The sequence below is a fragment of the Orbicella faveolata genome, unplaced genomic scaffold (genome assembly GCF_042242905.1).
Source record: "Orbicella faveolata isolate gen_17 unplaced genomic scaffold, um_ofav_v1 contig_13, whole genome shotgun sequence".
NCBI lineage: Eukaryota > Metazoa > Cnidaria > Anthozoa > Scleractinia > Merulinidae > Orbicella > Orbicella faveolata.
The window spans coordinates 11,237,301-11,259,250 of NW_028301540.1; the positions used below are offsets into that span (position 1 = coordinate 11,237,301).

Here is a 21,950-nt window from a genome sequence, read left to right on the forward strand (position 1 = left end):
ATAACATACGTCTTCATGCAGTACCAGAACATCTCCAAAGTCAACTGAGCTGTGACGCAGGCCCTCCGACACATCATGGTCCAGGTACTGAAGACTCTGGACGAATTCGCCATTTGGAGCATCGCCACGTGACCTGGTGGCGTGGTCAATCTTACGAAGAAGTTTCTCTTGTACGTCTGAGTGATGTGCGACTGTAGAACGCAAAGAATGCCATAGTCGTTCCGTTTGTTTACCAGCAGGCGATCAAAAATAAAACCGACAGGGTGACGATCCGGCTTCGTCAGTCAATTTCTGCGTGCCTTCATGAGCTGAAAAAGATCTCTGCGACCGCTCGACGAGATTTTCCTCTTCTCCAAAATGCTTTGCGCCAGGGCCATAAAATACAGAGAATGTGGAGAAAGACCCAGGTCGAAAAATTCTTTCACTTGTTTATAGAATGGGAACATTGACATTGCGCGGACGTACACCGGCGTTTCTAGAACTGTGAGCGCCTTCTCCACCATTTCTGGGTTCGGGTCAGTTTGGACTTTAGCGTCCAAGCCAAATCCTGCGCCAGAATGATGTCTAACTAGAAGAGACCAAATGGTCACAGGACGTCTATGCGTCTCTCTAGCAAAGAATAATGCATTTAGGAGTCTATCATTCTTGAGCTCTCTTGCAGAATCTCACAACCAAAACACAACGCAGCCTGAGGGTGAAAAAGACAAAGACTCGAACTTCTAAGTTCGCGTGTTGTGTAATTCATAGTGAAACACAACGGTATTTTGGGTCATTTTGGCAACGTACAAAAATAACTTTAAATTGAAGGAAACCTTAAAATGATAGTTTAGTAAGATGGAAAAAATTAATATCAAAGAGATAATTTTGAGCCATAAAGGAATCGAATAAGGATCAAAAAACTCTTCAAGATGTGCAAACCGTGACGTAGCTCCTTTAAGAACACGATGACATTGCAATCTTGACTGAGAGATTGCGTAACGAGCCCTGAGAGCGTCTGCGTAGGAGACTACTCCATATATCCCCCTTCCATTGTGCGATACTTCTGACGTCACATGACAATAACTTTCTTTATCCAGTAGTTATCAGTCATTTTAGATCTGCCATCCGGCTTGAGTTGGGTTTAATTTTTGACCAAACCAAATATATCTAAGTTGATTGTTAAACAATCGAAAACAATGCACAAATGTTAACATTTTCAAGGTAGTCAGGAAAGAGTTTTCTTTGTTTGAAAAAAAAAAGAAGAAAAAAAGGAAGTCCTTAAAAGCCCCTAGACTTCTGTCAGGTACAGATGTGTCGTTTATCAGGTACAAACATGACATGACCAAAAAATTAAAATATTTTTTCGATGATAAAGGATTTTCGTTTTAGTTATTGATGTTACAAATACTTTTACAAGTTTTCGCAGCGGATGGATGAACCTCGTGCTATAGTATATAACTTTTGCGTTCTGTTTACAAGGGCAAGTTTAAATTTCTTACGTGCAGTATTAAATGATATTTGCATAAATGTGAGTGGAAAATAGTTTATAGCTTCAAACTAGTAAACAGAAACTAAATACAGTTCCAAACAACGTTGCTCACACAGTGGTATTTTCTAAGGAATTATTCCATAGTGGTACCATAAAATATGAGCTTTCTATGCGATATATAATCATGCAGCTTCCGTGATACGAAGTAATTTCTTTACTGTTGTTTTCACGTTATGTCGAAGCTCGCGATATCGCCAGCAGTAAATAAGCAGGTTTAACGAGGAATTGAGCAGAATCAAGAAGACTGACACGTGATTAGCCAGCAAAAAGGACAATCTAGATCCGTCGGTTAGCAGCAAAATCGTGCAGCATGAATTTGGAACATAACAAGCAATGAAAACGATATAAACAAACATTGCATTAACGGCAGACTTTTTTTCTCGGAGTACCACCATTGCTTGATCATTGTACAGCTGACACTGGGTTAGTATTTGATTCTGATGATATCTGACAACTCTGTAAATGTGAATATATACTGCCGTTGTCACGAGAAGTCCATAAAATTCGATAATCGCAATCACCATGAGATTATTTTCCGGCATTGAAATAAATACAGAGGCAGCGATGGCACTTGTTAGCCATAAAAACATCAGAGCTATGATAACACGCTTTGACGTGACGAGTTCTTGATACCGCAAATGAAGAGAGACGGCAAGAAATCTATCAATGGCAATTGCAGTCACGGTCAAGAAGGACGCGAAAGCTAGAAATAGTACGAAGAAACGATAGATGATCAAAATCTCTGGACAGAAGGCGTCAATGTTATGTTTTTCACTCGCTTCCATATGCAACATCACCGCAAGGTTGACTCCAAGCATCAGCTGGGGAATCAATGCCACCGCTAGATCAGAAACAGCTAGGCTCAGGAACAAGTTCTTTAAAGTTGTGGATATGGATGAGGCCTTCCGCAACGCAAGAATAACGAGGAGGTTTCCAATGGTTGCCACGATGGAAAATATCAAGTTTAATACGGAAAGAACCAGCATAGATGTTCTGTGAAAATGAACGACTGATTTATATCCCTCCAACGTTTGAGTACAAAGCTTGGAAACCATGACTCAGACAATCGTGAATTCACGTCTTGGCGACAAATGCGCGTTTTACCCAATTGCCAAAATCTTCCAGTAGTGGGGAGATTGAACAGAATATGCTAATGTATTCTTTTTTCGTCAGATGCATTAAGCAGCTGTTTGCGACTGTTTCTATAGTGAAAAGCTATTGCCATACATCAGCTGTTCGATTAATAGAGACCCACTTAATCTCGTATGTAAATTAAATTTTCGTCCTGATTATCGGCAAAATTATTCAGTTTATTTCCCTGTTGATATCAAATGGTCTGAAATGGCTCAACAAGCAAATTAGGGTAGATGGTTTATCAAACAATTATTCTTCGAACGCGCGTTAGATATGTTAGATCTGAGTTGACAGGTAGATACGTCTTAAAGGAGCTACGTCACAGTTTTCGCAACTTGAAAAATCAAAGCCTTTCCGGTCACGCGATGACCGAAAATGTCGAAAAAAACCCGTTGAGAAATGATCAAAACACAACAGAATCGCAGAGAATTGTGAAATCAAGATGGCGAAAGGCAAATACAACCGTTGGAAGCCTGGTTACTAAAAAGAGCAGCTCCGCTGAGCCAGAATTTATAGATGCGTCTGCCCTACCATATATCGTACGCTGGGCGGGAAAAGGCCGTTTCACAGTTCTAATTTCCCGTATTGGGTCCTCGATATCTGACAATGCAGTGGGTACCCTTGGCATTGTAATCCCTCGTCGACATTTTTTGATCGTTGGCCAAGTCAGTGAAGCTGCACAATACAAAAAGTGCTAAATCTCAAACTTGTCCTGGTTGTTTTCTTTTAGATATTCATACAAATGCATGCTTTGGATATAGTTTCGTTTTATCTTGTTAGGCTATTTGATTTGCCCCTTAAGTCGTAAAATCATACTCATAATACCTCTTCCGTAAATACTAGCTTCTGATTGGTGGAATCGGATCAACTGACGCTTGCCGTATTATTTTGAAAACGAAATTGGTCTATTTTCTTGAAACAATTAGGGATTAATTGTACCTGATCTGTTCACGCGTACAATTAATGCCTAATTGTTTGTCAAACAGGCCGATTTCCTATACAATCTCACGCAAAACAGAACCATAAAAAATCCGTTGAGTTATTAAAGGGGCTCAGTCACGGTTAACGCATATAGAAAAGTTTCGCGTCAATTTTTCAAATTCGTCGTTTGTAATGCGTATCAATCTTCTCCATCCTTAGCCATCCTTGTTCCTTTATGGTTTATCACTATCTCTTTGGTGTTTTTCTATCTTATTAAACTGTTATTTTCAGGTTTCCTACCATTTAAAGGTAATTTTGTATGCGGCCAAAATAACTCAAAATACCGTTACTGAGCCCCCTTCAGAACGTCAATAGAAAGACTAATCGACCAAGTTGTATCGGCGTCCTGCAGTTAATCCAAGATGGCGAACCTTTTAAAATGTGTCATTTAGGTGTAATATGACGTCACCGTTGACACGCGATTAACACTAAAGTAAGTAAGTTTGGATGTTTTACGTGCAATGTAAGTCTGGTTACTATTGAATTAATACCTCTTGAGATACATATAGGAGGAGCACATGGAGCCCTCTCCGAGACTAGCCATGATCCTTAGAACTAGTACCGCAGACTGATATGCCTCTTTCAAATTGCCTCATGGGCTCATACAAAAGATAAAAACATACAAGAGTGAAATATACTAGGATACAGGCCTCTTTATATGATAAGAGTGATTGAAACAAAGAATTATCGCAGCAGGCGCATTAACGTAGCGCTATATTACATAATACAATAATACAAGCAGAAGCTAAGGCCAAGCTCCAAGTTGACAGACGGCTTTGGTATTCGTCTTCGTCTTTCGTATTCGTATTCACTGTGGCAGCGACTCCAACTCACGGATCAGCCTTCACAGTCACAACAGACGCTGTCCCCGAATGTGACACCCAAAGACACCACTCCATGGTCCTTCGGATTCACTAATGCACTCTATGTGGAAGCTGAATAAATGCTATGTCAAATTATGGTCTTCAATAATTGACAACATTTTGTCAATTCATTGGTTAACAGCCACATTTGTCAGTGATACGCTAAATCAACCAGAATCGGTGATACAAGGTATTTTCTTTACAGTTCTTTTCACGTTTTGTCGAATTTCGCGATATCGCCAGCAGTAAAGAAGAGGATTTAACGACGAATTGAGCAGAATGAAAAAGACTGACACGTGATTAGCCACCATAAAGGACAATTTAGATTTGTCAGTTATCAGCAAGATTGTAGTACACGAGTTTGGAACATAACAAGCAATGAAAAGAACATAAACAAACATTGAGTTCATCGCTGATTTCTTGGCTCTGAACACCTCCATTGCTTGATCATTGTACAGCTGACACTGGGTTAGTATTTGATTCTGATGATGTCTGACAACTCTGTAGATGTGAACATATACCACGGTTGTCACGAAAAGTCCATAAAATTCGATGACCGCAACCACCGTGAGATTATGCGGTTCAGGAATTGAAAGGAATATAGAGGCAGCGATGACACTTGTTAGCCACAAACACGTTAGGGTAATGTTAACACGCTTTGAAGTGACGAGTTCTTGATACCGCAAATGGAGAGAGATGGCGAGGAATCTATCAACAGCAATTGCAGTCACGGTTAAATACGATGCTGTAACTAGAAATAATATAAAGAAAAGATAAATAGTCAAAAATGTGGGACAGAAGATGTCAAAGTTGTAGTTTCCACTCGCTACCATCCGTAAAATCACCGCGATGTTCGCACCAAGGACCAACTGCGGAATCAGTGCTACAGCAAGATCAGAAACAGCTAGGCTTAGAAACAAGCTCTTCAAAGTAGCGGATATGGATGACGCTCGAATAACAAGGAGATTTCCAAGAGTTGCCCTGACAGAAAATGTTAAATTTAAAACACTAGAGACTAACATTAATGTTGCGTTAAAATGTGCAAGTGTTATATATTCCTTCAATTTAAGATTGCAGAGCTGAACAACCATGATTCGGATGATTTCAAATTGTCGTCGTAAGCGAGTTCAGTTCAGGCTATTAGCTAAGATCTTCAATTGGCGGGGAAAGTAAATTTTACCAGTAATCTATTCCATTTTCGTCATACCCATTAACCACCTGCCAATGACCGAGTCATTAATAAGTTGTTGCATAGATAAGGTGTTTATCATATATTGATCACGTTGGTTTGACTATTTTTTTCAAATTTATTATTTAACACTTCTTTTCCTGGGAGATCATATTTTTTTTTTGAAAATAGTGGTAGACAATTTATCAGTTGTTATCTTCACTTTTTTCGTCTCCTTCATTATCTGCTCCTGCTCAAGTGAATTAAGTTTTCCATTGCAGTTTCCTCCCCTGACATGCTCGATCTTCTCCTTGCGTTGTCTTGTTTTATACCCGTGTAATATTTAAGTGGCTAACGACCATAATTATCCCAAAATCTTCATCTCCGGAAATCTGACTGATTCATAGTCTCTACAATGTTAGTAAGAGAAAATTTAAGAAATTTTTATCTATGAATATTCGAAAGGTTAGTTTCTTGAAAATAATCCCATTCAAGCTTATAGAGCGGAGCTGGAAAGTTAGTCGTCAGTAAAAAAATATTAAAAGTAATCATTTTTTGTAGACTTCCTATTACATAGCATTTGATGTCGCCGTTTTGACTCCAATTAGTAAACCTTTCAACCAATGCTGAAACAAAATTTTACCGTTTGTCTTTTCTTTTTCACAGAAACCCGATTTGCCGTATCACTGAGACACGTCATTTCCAAATTAAACTGATTTCGATGCATGTTTGAACAGCCTGTTTTGGAGAATTTAAATTGACGGTTTGAAGATGTGAATGTGTAAATATTGAATGTGTTCTTACGCCAACTAAACGTTTCACCATTAGATCATCGAAGAAAAAAGATGTGTTCAGTTTGAAAAGATTTTCGAATTTAAAATCGACGCATTTCTTGATCGTTATTTCACGTATTACGCCGCACAATGGAACTGAAACCTCGTAAGTTTTCATTTTTTTTCAATAGAGATAGAGAAATTTTTTTTTCATTCGTGACACATTAACTCGGCATTAAGTGGTGTCATTTTCACGTGTCTCTTATTTTGTCTTTGGTAGGAAAATATATATGCAAATATCAGTGTCAAGATGGAACGTAAGTGAGAATATTCCTCCTACTTACGTGTGCGGAGTTTGGCAACCATGGTGAGCTTCATAACTCTACTTATGAGACCATTCTTAATTAGAGTGTTCACAGAGCATAGCCTGCGGCAAAGTGAACCAAAAGCACTATTAGAAGTTTGCACGCAGCGCTGAGCGAAACATTAACTTTACGGGCTTAAAACTAAAAAAAGACGAGTCATATATATTTTTCGTTTACTTAGTAGTGGGTTAAAATACAACTTTTTGAAGGAGAGGTTTCAGAGCCACCTCAAATTTTTGCAACTCTAAGGAAGCGCGAAATCTGCTGTAGCAATTAGCTTTTAAACATTGCAATCAGTTGAATCTTAGCGTGCTGATTTCAATTTGGTATTGAAAATGGGAGTCACCGGAGTCGTTTGTGAGTTATAAACCCTTAAATCTTACATCGTTGCTATGGTAACCTGACTGCAACTTGCACACCAATGATTGGGCATTTTGCGAATGCCATTCTTGTGGGTATCAACTGAAAAAGAGTGGCAGTGTTATGTTATCAAAGTGGAAGTGCTGCATGAAACATTCTACGTTCAAGGCGACGCCAGTTAAAAACTAAGTGAATACAGATTCCTAAGATAATTATGATAAGGTGGTCAAGATTCACTGAGTACCTCAACTGGCCAAGACTAGGTGATCACTGCGTGGAAGCACCGTATCCAAGGCTGATGGGCGGTCACTAAACTTGCCCAAAACAACTGCAAAATAAACATTTTTATATATTTTATTTTGCCTAATTCAATTTTCCGCGTGAACTTTTCAAGTTTCGACCGAATTGCCCGTACATACTAATTCATAACATTGCCTCTTTAACAAAAAAGCGCTGTTATTGTCGAAATAGAATACAGGAAAGCCATGTTTGCAGATTTTATACCCTTTACTTTGGAGAAATGCATATATACTTCAGTTATGGTAGATTACATGTCTGATGACGTTCTAGCGGTGATACAGAGCTAATCTATATATATATTTTTAAACTACGATGACTATAGTAGCAGTAACAACAAGAAGAACAAGAGCAGCCATACTACTGGAGCTGATCTAAATAAGATTAACAAGCCGGGCCAGCAGAGGGCTTGAAGACGAATCGGAATTTTTTCAATAATTTTGTCGCATTTCACTTTTGAAGATCAAAAGACTTTTTCGTATAACTGTTAGTTTGTAAGTAAGTGAGTTGTAAGCTGGCCAAAAGTTGCGGAAATATAGGCCACGAAGTAGTTTCTCTTGTACGCCTGGGTAATGTGCGAGGTAGAACGCAAAGAGTACCATGGTCGTTTCGTCTGTTTCCGAGCAGGCGATAAAAAATAAAACCGACAGGGTGACGATCCGGCTTCGTCGGTCAATTTCTGCGTGCCTTCATGAGCTGAAAAAGATCTCTGCGACCGGTCGACGAGATTTTCCTCTTCTCCAAAATGCATTGCGCCAGGGCCATAAAATACAGAGAATGTTGAGAAAGACCCAGGTCGAAAAATTCTTTCGCTTGTTTATAGAATGGGAACACTGACATTGCACGGACATACACCGGCGTTTCTAAAACTGTGAGCGCCTTCACCACCATTTTTGGGTCCGGGTCGGTTTGGACTTGAGCGTCCAGACCAAATCCTGCGCGCAGAATGATGTCTAACGAGAAGAGACGAAATGGACACAGGACGCCTATGCGTCTCTCTAGCAAAAAATAATGTATTAATGAGTATAATTCTGGCACAAACTCACAGCCAAAACACAACACAGCCTGAGGGTAAAAAAAAAGATTCGAACTTCTAAGTTCGCGTGTTGTGTAATTCATAGTGAAACGCAGCGGCATTTTGGGTCATTTTGGCAACGTACAAAAAAAAACTTCAAATTGAAGGAAACCTGAAAATAATAGTTTAGTAAGATAGAAAAAATTAATATCAAAGAAATAATTTTGAGCCATAAAGGAACAAGGATTAAACAACTTTTCAAGATGTGCAAACCGTGACGTAGCTCGTTTAAGAACACGATGACATTGCAATCTTGACTGGAAGATTGCGTAACGAGTCCTGAGAGCGTGTGCGTAGGAGATTACTCCATATATCCCCCTCCCATTGTGCGACACTTCTGACGTCACATGACAATAACTTTCTTTATCCAGCAGTTATCAGTCATTTTAGATTTGCCATCCGGCTTGAGTTGGGTTTAATTTTTGTCCAAACCAAATATATCTAAGTCGATTGTTAAACAATCGAAAACAATGCACACATGTTAACATTTTCAAGGTAGTCAGGAAAGAGTTTTCTTTGTTTGAAAAAAAAAAAAAAAAAAAGAAGTCCTTAAAAGCCCCTAGACTTCTGTCAGGTACAGATGTGTCGTTTATCAGGTACAAACATGGCGTGACCAAAAAACTTAAAATATTTTTTCGAAAGGATTTTCGTTTTAGTTATCGATGTTACAAATACTTTTACAAGTTTTCGCAGCGGATGGATGAACCTCGTCCTATAGTATACAACTTTTGCATTCTGTTTACAAGGGCAAGTTTAAATTTCTTACAAGCAGTGTTAAATGATATTTGCATAAATGTGAGTGGAAACTAGTTTATAGCGTCAACCTAGTAAACAGAAACTAAATACAGTTCCAAACAACGTTGCTCACACAGTATTATTTTCCAAGGAATTATTCTATAGTGGTACCATAAATTATAAACTTTCTATGCGATATATAATCAAGCAGCTTCCGTGATACGAAGTAATTTCTTTACTGTTGTTTTCACGTTATGTCGAAGCTCGCGATATCGCCAGCAGTAAATAAGCGGGTTTAACGAGGAATTGAGCAGAATCAAGAAGACTGACACGTGATTAGCCAGCAAAAAGGACAATCTAGATCCGTCGGTTAGCAGCAAAATCGTGCAGCATGAATTTGGAACATAACAAGCAATGAAAACGATATAAACAAACATTGCATTAACGGCAGACTTTTTTTCTCGGAGTACCACCATTGCTTGATCATTGTACAGCTGACACTGGGTTAGTATTTGATTCTGATGATATCTGACAACTCTGTAAATGTGAATATATACTGCCGTTGTCACGAGAAGTCCATAAAATTCGATAATCGCAATCACCATGAGATTATTTTCCGGCATTGAAATAAATACAGAGGCAGCGATGGCACTTGTTAGCCATAAAAACATCAGAGCTATGATAACACGCTTTGACGTGACGAGTTCTTGATACCGCAAATGAAGAGAGACGGCAAGAAATCTATCAATGGCAATTGCAGTCACGGTCAAGAAGGACGCGAAAGCTAGAAATAGTACGAAGAAACGATAGATGATCAAAATCTCTGGACAGAAGGCGTCAATGTTATGTTTTTCACTCGCTTCCATATGCAACATCACCGCAAGGTTGACTCCAAGCATCAGCTGGGGAATCAATGCCACCGCTAGATCAGAAACAGCTAGGCTCAGGAACAAGTTCTTTAAAGTTGTGGATATGGATGAGGCCTTCCGCAACGCAAGAATAACGAGGAGGTTTCCAATGGTTGCCACGATGGAAAATATCAAGTTTAATACGGAAAGAACCAGCATAGATGTTCTGTGAAAATGAACGACTGATTTATATCCCTCCAACGTTTGAGTACAAAGCTTGGAAACCATGACTCAGACAATCGTGAATTCACGTCTTGGCGACAAATGCGCGTTTTACCCAATTGCCAAAATCTTCCAGTAGTGGGGAGATTGAACAGAATATGCTAATGTATTCTTTTTTCGTCAGATGCATTAAGCAGCTGTTTGCGACTGTTTCTATAGTGAAAAGCTATTGCCATACATCAGCTGTTCGATTAATAGGGACCCACTTAATCTTGTATGTAAATTAAATTTTCGTCCTGATTATCGGCAAAATTATTCAGTTTATTTCCTTGTTGATATCAAATGGTCTGAAATGGCTCAACAAGCAAATTAGGGTAGATGGTTTATCTAACAATTATTCTTCGAACGCGCGTTAGATATGTTAGATCTGAGTTGACAGGTAGATACGTCTTAAAGGAGCTACGTCACAGTTTTCGCAACTTGAAAAATTAAAGCCTTTCCGGTCACGCGATAACCGAAAATGTCGGAAAAAACCCGTTGAGAAATGATCAAAACACAACAGAATCGCAGAGAATTGTGAAATCAAGATGGCGAAAGGCAAATACAACCGTTGGAAGCCTGGTTACTAAAAAGAGCAGCTCCGCTGAGCCAGAATTTATTGATGCGTCTGCCCTACCATATATCGTACGCTGGGCGGGAAAAGGCCGTTTCACAGTTCTAATTTCCCGTGTTGGGTCCTCGTTATCTGACAATGCAGTGGGTACCCTTGGCATTGTAATCCCTCTTCGACACTGTTTGATCGTTGGCCAAGTCAGTGAGGCTGCACAACACAAAAAATGCTAAATCTCAAACTTGTCTTGGTTGTTTTCTTTTAGATATTCAAACAAATGCATGCTTCGGATATAGTTTCGTTTAATCTTGTTAGGCTATTTGATTTGCGCCTTAAGTCGTAAAATCATACTAATAATACCTCGTCCGTAAATGCTAGCTTCTGATTGGTAGACTCGGATCAACTGACGCCTGCCGTATTATTTTGAAAACGAAATTGGTCTTTTTTCTTGAAACAATTAGGGATTAATTGTACCTGTGAACGAATCGGACTTTTCCGTGTAACATTCACTCGTGGCTGCGCCACTCATGGAAATTACTCGGAAAAGCCCGATCTGTTCACGCGTACAATTAATCCCTAATTGTTTCTCAAACAGGCCGATTTCCTATACAAGCTCACGCAAACTGAACCGAAAAAAAAATCCGTTGAGTAATTAAAGGAGCTCAGTCACGGTTTGCGCATATTGAAAAGTTTAGCCTCAATTTTTCAAATTCGTCGTTTTGTAATCCGTGTTAATCTTCTCCATCCTTAGCCATCCTTGTTCCTTTATGGTTTATGATTATCTCTTTGTCGTTTTTTTATCTTATTAAACTGTTATTTTCAGGTTTCCCACCATTTAAAGGTAATTTTGTATGTGGCCAAAATAACTCAAAATACCGTGACTGAGCTCCTTTAAGAACGTCAATAGAAAGACTTAACGACCAAGTTGTATCGGCGTCCTGCAGTTAATCAAAGATGGCGAACCTTTTAAAATGTGTCATTTAGGTGTGATATGACGTCACCGTTGACACGCGATTAACACTAAAGTAAGTAAGTTTGGATGTTTTACGTGCAATGTAAGTCTGGTTACTATTGAATTAATACCTCTTAAGATACATATAGAAGGAGCACATAGAGCCCTCTCCGAGACTAGCCATGATCCTTAGAACCAGTATCGCAGACTGATATGCCTCTTTCAAATTGCCTCATGGGCTCATACAAAAGATAAAAACATACAAGAGTGAAATATACTAGGATACAGGCCTCTTTATATGATAAGAGTGATTGAAACAAAGAATTATCGCAGCAGGCGCATTAACGTAGCGCTATATTACATAATACAATAATACAAGCAGAAGCTAAGGCCAAGCTCCAAGTTGACAGACGGCTTTGGTATTCGTCTTCGTCTTTCGTATTCGTATTCACTGTGGCAGCGACTCCAACTCACGGATCAGCCTTCACAGCCACAACAGACGCTGTCCCCGAACGTGACACCCAAAGACACCACTCCATGGTCCTTCGGATTCACTAATGCACTCTATGTGGAAGCTGAATAAATGCTATGTCAAATTATGGTCTTCAATAATTGACAACATTTTGTCAATTCATTGGTTAACAGCCACATTTGTCAGTGATACGCTAAATCAACCAGAATCGGTGATACAAGGTATTTTCTTTACAGTTCTTTTCACGTTTTGTCGAATTTCGCGATATCGCCAGCAGTAAAGAAGAGGATTTAACGACGAATTGAGCAGAATGAAAAAGACTGACACGTGATTAGCCACCATAAAGGACAATTTAGATTTGTCAGTTATCAGCAAGATTGTAGTACACGAGTTTGGAACATAACAAGCAATGAAAAGAACATAAACAAACATTGAGTTCATCGCTGATTTCTTGGCTCTGAACACCTCCATTGCTTGATCATTGTACAGCTGACACTGGGTTAGTATTTGATTCTGATGATGTCTGACAACTCTGTAGATGTGAACATATACCACGGTTGTCACGAAAAGTCCATAAAATTCGATGACCGCAACCACCGTGAGATTATGCGGTTCAGGAATTGAAAGGAATATAGAGGCAGCGATGACACTTGTTAGCCACAAACACGTTAGGGTAATGTTAACACGCTTTGAAGTGACGAGTTCTTGATACCGCAAATGGAGAGAGATGGCGAGGAATCTATCAACAGCAATTGCAGTCACGGTTAAATACGATGCTGTAACTAGAAATAATATAAAGAAAAGATAAATAGTCAAAAATGTGGGACAGAAGATGTCAAAGTTGTAGTTTCCACTCGCTACCATCCGTAAAATCACCGCGATGTTCGCACCAAGGACCAACTGCGGAATCAGTGCTACAGCAAGATCAGAAACAGCTAGGCTTAGAAACAAGCTCTTCAAAGTAGCGGATATGGATGACGCTCGAATAACAAGGAGATTTCCAAGAGTTGCCCTGACAGAAAATGTTAAATTTAAAACACTAGAGACTAACATTAATGTTGCGTTAAAATGTGCAAGTGTTATATATTCCTTCAATTTAAGATTGCAGAGCTGAACAACCATGATTCGGATGATTTCAAATTGTCGTCGTAAGCGAGTTCAGTTCAGGCTATTAGCTAAGATCTTCAATTGGCGGGGAAAGTAAATTTTACCAGTAATCTATTCCATTTTCGTCATACCCATTAACCACCTGCCAATGACCGAGTCATTAATAAGTTGTTGCATAGATAAGGTGTTTATCATATATTGATCACGTTGGTTTGACTATTTTTTTCAAATTTATTATTTAACACTTCTTTCCCTGGGAGATCATATTTTTTTTGAAAATAGTGGTAGACAATTTATCAGTTGTTATCTTCACTTTTTTCGTCTCCTTCATTATCTGCTCCTGCTCAAGTGAATTAAGTTTTCCATTGCAGTTTCCTCCCCTGACATGCTCGATCTTCTCCTTGCGTTGTCTTGTTTTATACCCGTCCAATATTTAAGTGGCTAACAACCATAATTATCCCAAAATCTTCATCTCCGGAAATCTGACTGATTCATAGTCTCTACAATGTTAGTAAGAAAAAATTTAAGAAATTTTTATCTATGAATATTCGAAAGGTTAGTTTCTTGAAAATAATCCCATTCAAGCTTATAGAGCGGAGCTGGATAGTTAGTGGTCAGTAAAAAAATATTAAAAGTAATCAATTTTTGTAGACTTCCTATTACATAGCATTTGATGTCGCCGTTTTGACTCCAATTAGTAAACCTTTCAACCAATGCTGAAACAAAATTTTACCGTTTGTCTTTTCCTTTTCACAGAAACCCAATTTGCGGTATCACTGAGACACGTCATTTCCAAATTAAACTGATTTCGATGCATGTTTGAACAGCCTGTTTTGGAGTATTTAAATTGACGGCTTGAAGATGTGAATGTGTTAATACTGAATGTGTTCTTACGCCAACTAAACGTTTCACCATTAGATCATCGAAGAAAAAAGATGTGTTCAGTTTGAAAAGATTTTCGAATTTAAAATCGACGCATTTCTTGATCGTTATTTCACGTATTACGCCGCACAATGGAACCGAAACCTCGTAAGTTTTCATTTTTTTTTTCAACAGAGATAGAGAAATTTTTTTTCATTCGTGACACATTAACTCGGCATTAGTGGGGTCATTTTCACCTATCTCTTATTTTGTCTTTGGTAGGAAAATATATATGCAAATATCAGTGTCAAGATGGAACTTAAGTGAGAATATTCCTCCCACTTACGTGTGCGGAGTTTGGCAACCATGGTGAGCTTCATAACTCTACTTATGAGACCATTCTTAATTAGAGTGTTCACAGAGCATAGCCTGCGGCAAAGTGAACCAAAAGCACTATTAGAAGTTTGCACGCAGCGCTGAGCGAAACATTAACTTTACGGGCTTAAAACTAAAAAATAGACGAGTCATATATATTTTTCGTTTACTTAGTAGTGGGTTAAAATACAACTTTTTGAAGGAGAGGTTTCAGAGCCACCTCAAATTTTTGCAACTCTAAGGAAGCGCGAAATCTGCTCTAGCAATTAGCTTTTAAACATTGCAATCAGTTGAATCTTAACATGCTGATTTCAATTTGGTATTGAAAATGGGGGTTACCGGAGTCGTTTTTGAGTTATAAACCCTAACTCTTACATCGTTGCTATGGTAACCTGACTGCAACTTGCACACCAATGATTGGGCATTTTGTCGAATGCCATTCTTGTGGGTATCAACTGAAAAAGAGTGGCAGTGTTATGTTATCAAAGTGGAAGTGCTGCATGAAACATTCTACGTTCAAGGCGACGCCAGTTAAAAACTAGGTGAATACAGATTCCTAAGATAATTATGATAAGGTGGTCAAGATGCACTGAGTACCTCAACTGGCCAAGACTAGGTGATCACTGCGTGGAAGCACGATATCCAAGGCTGATGGGCGGTCACTAAACTTGCCCAAAACAACTGCAAAATAAACATTTTTATATATTTTGTTTTGCCTAATTCAATTTTCCGCGTGAACTTTTCAAGTTTCGACCGAATTGCCCGTACATACTAATTCATAACATTGCCTCTTTAACAAAAAAGCCCTGTTTTTGTAGAAATAGAATACAGGAAAACCATGTTTGCAGATTTTATACCCTTTACTTTGGAGAAATGCATATATACTTCATTTACGGTATATTACAAGTCTAATGACGTTCTAGCGGTGATACAGAGCTAATCTATATATATATTTTAAACTACGATGACAATAGTACGTAGCAGGAACAACAAGAAGAATAAGAGCAGCCATACTACTGGGGCTGATCTAAATAAGATTAACAAGCTGGGCCAGCAGAGGGCTTGAAGACGAATCGGAATTTTTTCAATAATTTTGTCGCATTTCACTTTTGAAGATCAAAAGACTTTTTCGTATAACTGTTAGTTTGTAAGTAGGTGAGTTGTAAGCTGGCCAAAGCTTGCGGAAATATAGGCCACATGGATATCTCTATCGAACCTGGCTCTGACCGGGTATTATTATACGGAATTTTATATTTGTCTATATTTTGTATGGCCGCCTGTTCTGTTTTCATTTATTTATTTATTTATAATGGTAATTAAACTGAGTTGAGTGCAATTTGGTCTGAAATCATACGCGTGATTTTAAAATCGAACGAGCGCGCAGCGCGAGTTCGATTTCAAATCAAGTTAACAAATGGTAAACGCCATAGCGTGCACTATTGAGTTTTGGATGCACGCGGGAGGTTGTTAAGCACGAAAGAAACCTAAGAGTCGCACGAGGCGATAGCCGAGTGCGACTCTAGCTTCTTGAGTGCTTAGCAAACCTCCCAAGTGCATCCATAACTCAATAGTGCACGCTATGGCGTTTACCATAAACAAGCGCGCGAAAATTCATTTATTACAACCGACTGCACACCAGTAACTGGATAAAGTTTCATCTTCAGACAACTGTGAAGACAGTTTCGCATTTCTGGCAGAAGGACGTCGGTCATTACTTTGAAAACAATGTCTTACAAACAAAGATTTGCTTTGTAAACATTAGCACACACGTCAGCAGCGTACACCCATGGGCAAATAGTAGACGCTAAATTAACCAATCAGAGCGCGCGCTTTGCTTTAGTTATGTTATAATATGATTTCAGACCAAAATTGCACGACACGAAGTTTAATTGCCACTTTATTAGATTCATTTTGAAATGGCACAATTTTATCGCCTTAAATTTTAGATTTTTGGTGTATTGTTAGTCATAGTTCTAGTAGCCGGTTTCTCAAAAAAAAAAAAAAAAAAGCGGAACCGGAAACGCCTTTACGTCTCATTTAGTATGCAAAACGATGTCACGTGACGAAAACTCATCCGAGCATGACAAAGAAACAAGCAGTTTTGAAGTCCGAACGAAAATAGTCAAAATAGTCTACTTCAGATATAAAAGTTCAATTCTCGTCGCCTGAATCAATGATGGAAGGCCATTCTTTCTTCTGTGGTTGAGGCTGAGACTTTTCATTGTCTTTGGAGAAGGAATTTGAAGGTTCATCCTGCGTAATTCTGGGATGGATTTCTTTTGAGTTGTGAAACTCCCTCGAGTGCACGTCACGATGCCCAGTGGATGGTACGTTTTTTTTCTTTCATACCGTTTAATGGCATGATTTTAAGGGAGTTCAGCTCGTTATCATCTCCGTTTCTTTTTGTGACCTCAGCGAAGGATTCAATACTCAGGACTTTGTCAAGTTCTTGCGGTGCCATTTGTTTCAAGATATTTCCAAGATGGCGGGACTAGCACCAGCTTTGTAAGACGTTCATTCATTCACTGTTTTGTGGAGCGGGGCGTAATTTGACCATGTTTATTCACAGCGACAGAGTTGAGCTCTTTTGTTGCTTCGTTTGAAACTACCGGAAACCTGGAAACATCTACCCTCTTGAGATGGCTCTGAATTTGTTGTTGTGTGGTTTTCGTTTGTTTATGTTTTACTGGACTCGGTATCATTTGGATCGTGAGCAGATGTTAAAGAAAAATCGCCAAAATATTCGTCAAAATGGACACTGAAAGTTGGAAACTTCCATTAAAGTAGGTCTTCATCCTTAAGAAGCTCATAATCGTCATTCAGAAACTGTAATTAATTAAATTCGGCGATTTTTTTTTGGAAAAAAAACCAACAATAACAAAGTTTTGGCAATAGTAGTTGCAAAATTCTCCACATTCCTGAAATTTTATTAATTACTTTAAACTAATCTTGAAATCTGATTGGTTGTTTTGTTTTACTGTTCCATTCTCATTAGCTGAGAAAAAGATGCGATTTAGAGCAAAAAATAGTGCGATTCGTGAATAAATTGCATCAATGAGAGCCAATCAGATTGTAAGGATAACCAGTGATTTCAAAATGGATTTAATAAATTTATTTATTTATTTATTTATATACTTATTTTTTATCTAAGGCTGTATTGAAACGTTTTGTGGTTGATGTGTTCAAAAATGGGACAGTATTCCAACCATTTGAAGAGCTTCTGCCTGAGAGACCGGGGCAGACTTGGAACTGAGGGTCGGCCGATTTTCCTAAAAATCCACCTACAAAGTTTTTATGCAGACTTATTTAAAATGCCGAAGTTTTAGCTCCATAGATCGTTTTCTGCCCGAGTTCTGAATATCAGCCACATGGAGGTCCTGTAATGTTAATGTTCGACAAATTTTGGACACTTTTCAACAACTCCCTCACAGAGTAAGAAAACATTTCAAACAAAACCGAAGTCGTTCACCCAAAGCCCAATGCTTAAGCGTTTATAGGCAGAGATATTGGCCCGCAAGAATATTTCTCTTGTCTGTACTGTAGGCCTCTTATAAGCAAATCAAGAGGAATCGGAAATGACCTATTTTTCAGGCCTATTATTTAGAATACCTAAATAATTCATCAAACATGTTTAGCATCCCTGTAAAGGTTATCCCCTAATGTAGTAATTTTAAGAAAAAAATACCAAGGTTGAGGCTTTTTGACTTTGCAGAAACTTTCAGCCCACTTCCGGTAAAAGTCCTTGGAGGACGTCTACATAAAAATAATTCCCATCAAATTTCTATGACAAACTTTAGATCAACGGTCAGACATACCTACCATGGTAATGAACTGTCAGCTTTACTAGTAACAGTAATAATCTTATGAAAAGAGGCTCGGCATCTATCTTTTTTGCCATGGGGAGCTTCTCCAACGAAGTACGAGTTTTAGGATTAATGTAAGTGGCGTTGTTATAGATGTATGGCTGTTTTTATAAGCCATCAAATATTTTCGCTCGCGCGTGATTGGATTAAACGCGTTACGTGACTGAATATTACCCAGCTAAAACTGGGAAATATCCCAGTAATATTCCCCAATTTTCAAAACCGTGCGTGTTGCGAAAAATATTTGAAGGATAATAGACACAATAGCCTCCATTTTGCGAAAAAATATGCTCGGATATTTGTCCTTGGACATTATCTGTTCCTCAAAGCTCACAGTTTTCCTCGAGCTACATTCTCGGAAAACTGTTCGCTTCTCGGAACAGATGATGTCTAAGGATAATTAGTATCACCCAACTAGTGGACTAATGCAAATCCTGCATTTTGATTGGCTACGCTACTAGGGGACTACTAGTAATAGTCATCGAGTAGCGAAATTGGCGCCATCGAGCGTGACGCTTTCTTTCGTTTTATTCCCAAATAAATATTTCTTCAACTTGCTTTTGCTAACTTTATTATTACCTTTTCTGTCCGACTAGTTGGATGATACTAAAACAATCAGACCCTTCGCCCTCAAGGGCCACGGGTCTAATTGTTAAATATCCGAGAATACTTTTGCGCCAAATAGAGGCAATGGTTTATATATAATCATGCCTTTATGACGATCGTCGCCTAATAAATTGCGCAATTTCTTGAGGCAGCCTAGCAAATATGAGATTATCCATCAACGGAGTTTTAGGCGAAGTTCAGACGCCGCACTTCACATGAGCCGAATCGAATGCAAATGAGAAAAATCCTTTGTTCTCCCTCAATAGCATTCGATTCGGCTCATGTCAATTACGGCGTCTGAACCGGACATAATCCATCCATCAGTAGCAATATCCTAAAGTAGCTAGACAAATGCTGCAGAAAATGAAGCTGATCCACGGGATGTTAATATATTACATTGAATCAACCATCTCTTACGTTGACGGGTTCAAACACTTTACGATGTATTTTTTGGTGCGTTTCGTTGAACTAGCCATCACGAGGGAAAACCGCAAGGAAAAGGAACACGTTGAGGATAAGAACGGTCGCCTTTGACATGGTGCGATTAGAGAAATCCTAACAATTCAACAAGCACATTCATGAATACCATTACATCGAATGAAACATTCCATATTTGCTCGGTGTCGTTCGGTGTCGTATCAAAGAATGAAGTACACCTTCCCTCGCGTTTGGGAGAAGTGGTGGCCTACTCTGGATCAAGCAGTCCAAGCTCGAGCCCTTCCCGAGGTCACTGTGTTGTGCTCTTGGGCAAGACACTTTACTCTCACAATGTTCTATCCATCCAGGTGTATAAATGGGTACCAACGACTTGTTTGGGCAACCTGACACAATACTGGAGAGCAGTAGCTGTCTTAGCATTATGTATAGGTAACCATACGGTTTCGAGTTCAATTTGGATTTAATTTGCATGATTCAGCTTTTTGAAAACCTCACAAGTGCAAATTAATTCCAAATTGAGCGAGAAAAACCGTATGATTACTTATTAGTAATATAAACATGAAAAACTTCGCGTGGAGGAAATGCCGGAAGATCTTTCTTGAAGCCATTTTTTCTCGTGAGAGAAAACTTTTTTTAAAGTTTCCGCAAAAAATTTTCGTCATCATTTCACGTGATATCATTAGCTTAGAAAATTTCCTATTGTCTTTCAGCCAGTCATAATCCGGAATTATGATTGCAATTTGCTCTGGTATTACACTTTTTGCACTGTGTCACACTTGAACTGCACTGTTCTCAGCCAATCAGAATCGAGTAATTTTTTCATGTATATTATTAGACAAGTTAAACGATATAGCATGCGTGCCGTTAGCTAAGTGATGATTAAAAGTTCGTTGTAGTCTGTGTACCTTTTATAGATCCTTTCGAAGACCACAAATCTTACTTCATAGTTCTAAGTTAGAAACATATTCAGATATTTTTCGTTCCTACTTAGACACAATCCCGTTCCCAGAGTCTTTCTTCCCCTTGACCAGCGGTCGGAAAACGAGAACTCTGGGAGCAACCATTTTGAAATAACCGAATTCTGCCCATCCGGTTTCACTGCGCAGTCTGAATCTATTGCGCACGCCTGAAATGGTTGCCCCAAGAGCTCTTGTTTTCCGACCGCTGGTCAAGGGGAACGAAGACTCTGGAAACGAGATTGACTTGGACGGCTGCGTCTGTGGTTCGTTTTATCGTAAACATATTTTGCTTGTTTGATTTTTCAGAAACAGAAACTAATACCTTTTTGAATAGAACCTTAAAAAGCCTTTCAGAAAAAAAATACTAGTATAGCTACTTTGAAATTAAACATGCTCTATGTTTCGAGACTCATCTGAAAGCGCTGCATTTTTGTTACAATAAACGGAAATGAATGAATGAATGAATAAATAAATAAATAAATAAATACATAAATGAATAAACCAACAGACTGACAGACATGTTGTATGTTGAGATCGACTGCTTAAACGGTACTTATTAAAATTACAAACTCAGGCGCATGTTTTATATCGTTTTGAGATTGACTTCTGAAAATCTATGTATCAAAAGACTATGTTTAAAGGGCAAAAATATCAATTTCGAAGGCAAGGAACTCAGTTAGTTTGTCCATTAACAATGCTGACACTTCATCGTTAACTGAATTGTTGTTGTCATGATTATCATAAGATTACACCTCATGATATATTTAACAAATAAAGAAGCCTGAGCCATGTATTACACGACGGGCATTTGAGAACGCAAGGGAAATGTAGAAAACACGAGCCGCAGGCGAGCGTTTGCTACATTTCTCGAGTGTTCTCAAATGTCCGGAGTGTTTTATCACAGTGTAATACACGACTTAGGTTTCTTCCTTTGCTTTATGATGTAGATTTTACACGCGCAAAACAATAAAACAGGCTTTTTCTATGTTTTGTTCTCTGATAAAACATGGGTTTTTGGCCAGTCAGAGCGCGCGCAGGGTCCTATCTATATTATAAAAAACAATAAAAAGTACACGCTTGTGTGGGACTATTGTGACGGCATTTAGGGCAAGCAATTTTCTAAGTACTAGCCAAAATTGGTCCGGGAGTTTAGCAGTTTTGTAGTTGGACGCAATAACTGAAGAGCATTCTAGGAAAATTTGTTTTTGTTCTCAATATCACGTTCGCAGGTGCGCGGGTTTTATTGCGTATTTTTGTTATTTAAATTTGACATAAATAAGTAACTAATAATAGCAAAGACCTTGCGTAACCATGTATAGTGGGAAATAGATCAGGGCTATAACGGCTTACTGCAAATA

At 38.6% G+C, this 21,950-nt stretch overlaps 4 protein-coding genes across 4 annotated transcripts; all 4 read right to left on the reverse strand.

Annotated features, from left to right (window-relative positions):
• Window positions 1–1,318: 1,318 nt before the first annotated feature.
• On the reverse strand, window positions 1,319–2,740 carry LOC149114982 (melanocortin receptor 3-like). The gene has a single exon (XM_089284646.1). It carries the CDS (start codon window positions 2,581–2,583, stop codon window positions 1,651–1,653), a length of 933 nt encoding a protein of 310 aa, XP_089140772.1. The 5' UTR covers window positions 2,584–2,740; the 3' UTR covers window positions 1,319–1,650.
• Window positions 2,741–3,363: 623 nt separating this feature from the next.
• On the reverse strand, window positions 3,364–5,984 carry LOC149114983 (melanocortin receptor 4-like). The gene has a single exon (XM_089284647.1). It carries the CDS (start codon window positions 5,595–5,597, stop codon window positions 4,674–4,676), a length of 924 nt encoding a protein of 307 aa, XP_089140773.1. The 5' UTR covers window positions 5,598–5,984; the 3' UTR covers window positions 3,364–4,673.
• Window positions 5,985–9,069: 3,085 nt separating this feature from the next.
• LOC149114984 (melanocortin receptor 3-like) lies at window positions 9,070–10,508 on the reverse strand. Its single transcript, XM_089284645.1, has one exon. It carries the CDS (start codon window positions 10,413–10,415, stop codon window positions 9,483–9,485), a length of 933 nt encoding a protein of 310 aa, XP_089140771.1. The 5' UTR covers window positions 10,416–10,508; the 3' UTR covers window positions 9,070–9,482.
• Window positions 10,509–10,971: 463 nt separating this feature from the next.
• On the reverse strand, window positions 10,972–14,110 carry LOC110062689 (melanocortin receptor 4-like). The gene has a single exon (XM_020769634.2). The coding sequence runs from the start codon at window positions 13,503–13,505 to the stop codon at window positions 12,582–12,584; it is 924 nt and encodes a 307-aa protein (XP_020625293.2). The 5' UTR covers window positions 13,506–14,110; the 3' UTR covers window positions 10,972–12,581.
• Between the last annotated feature and the right edge of the window lie 7,840 nt (window positions 14,111–21,950).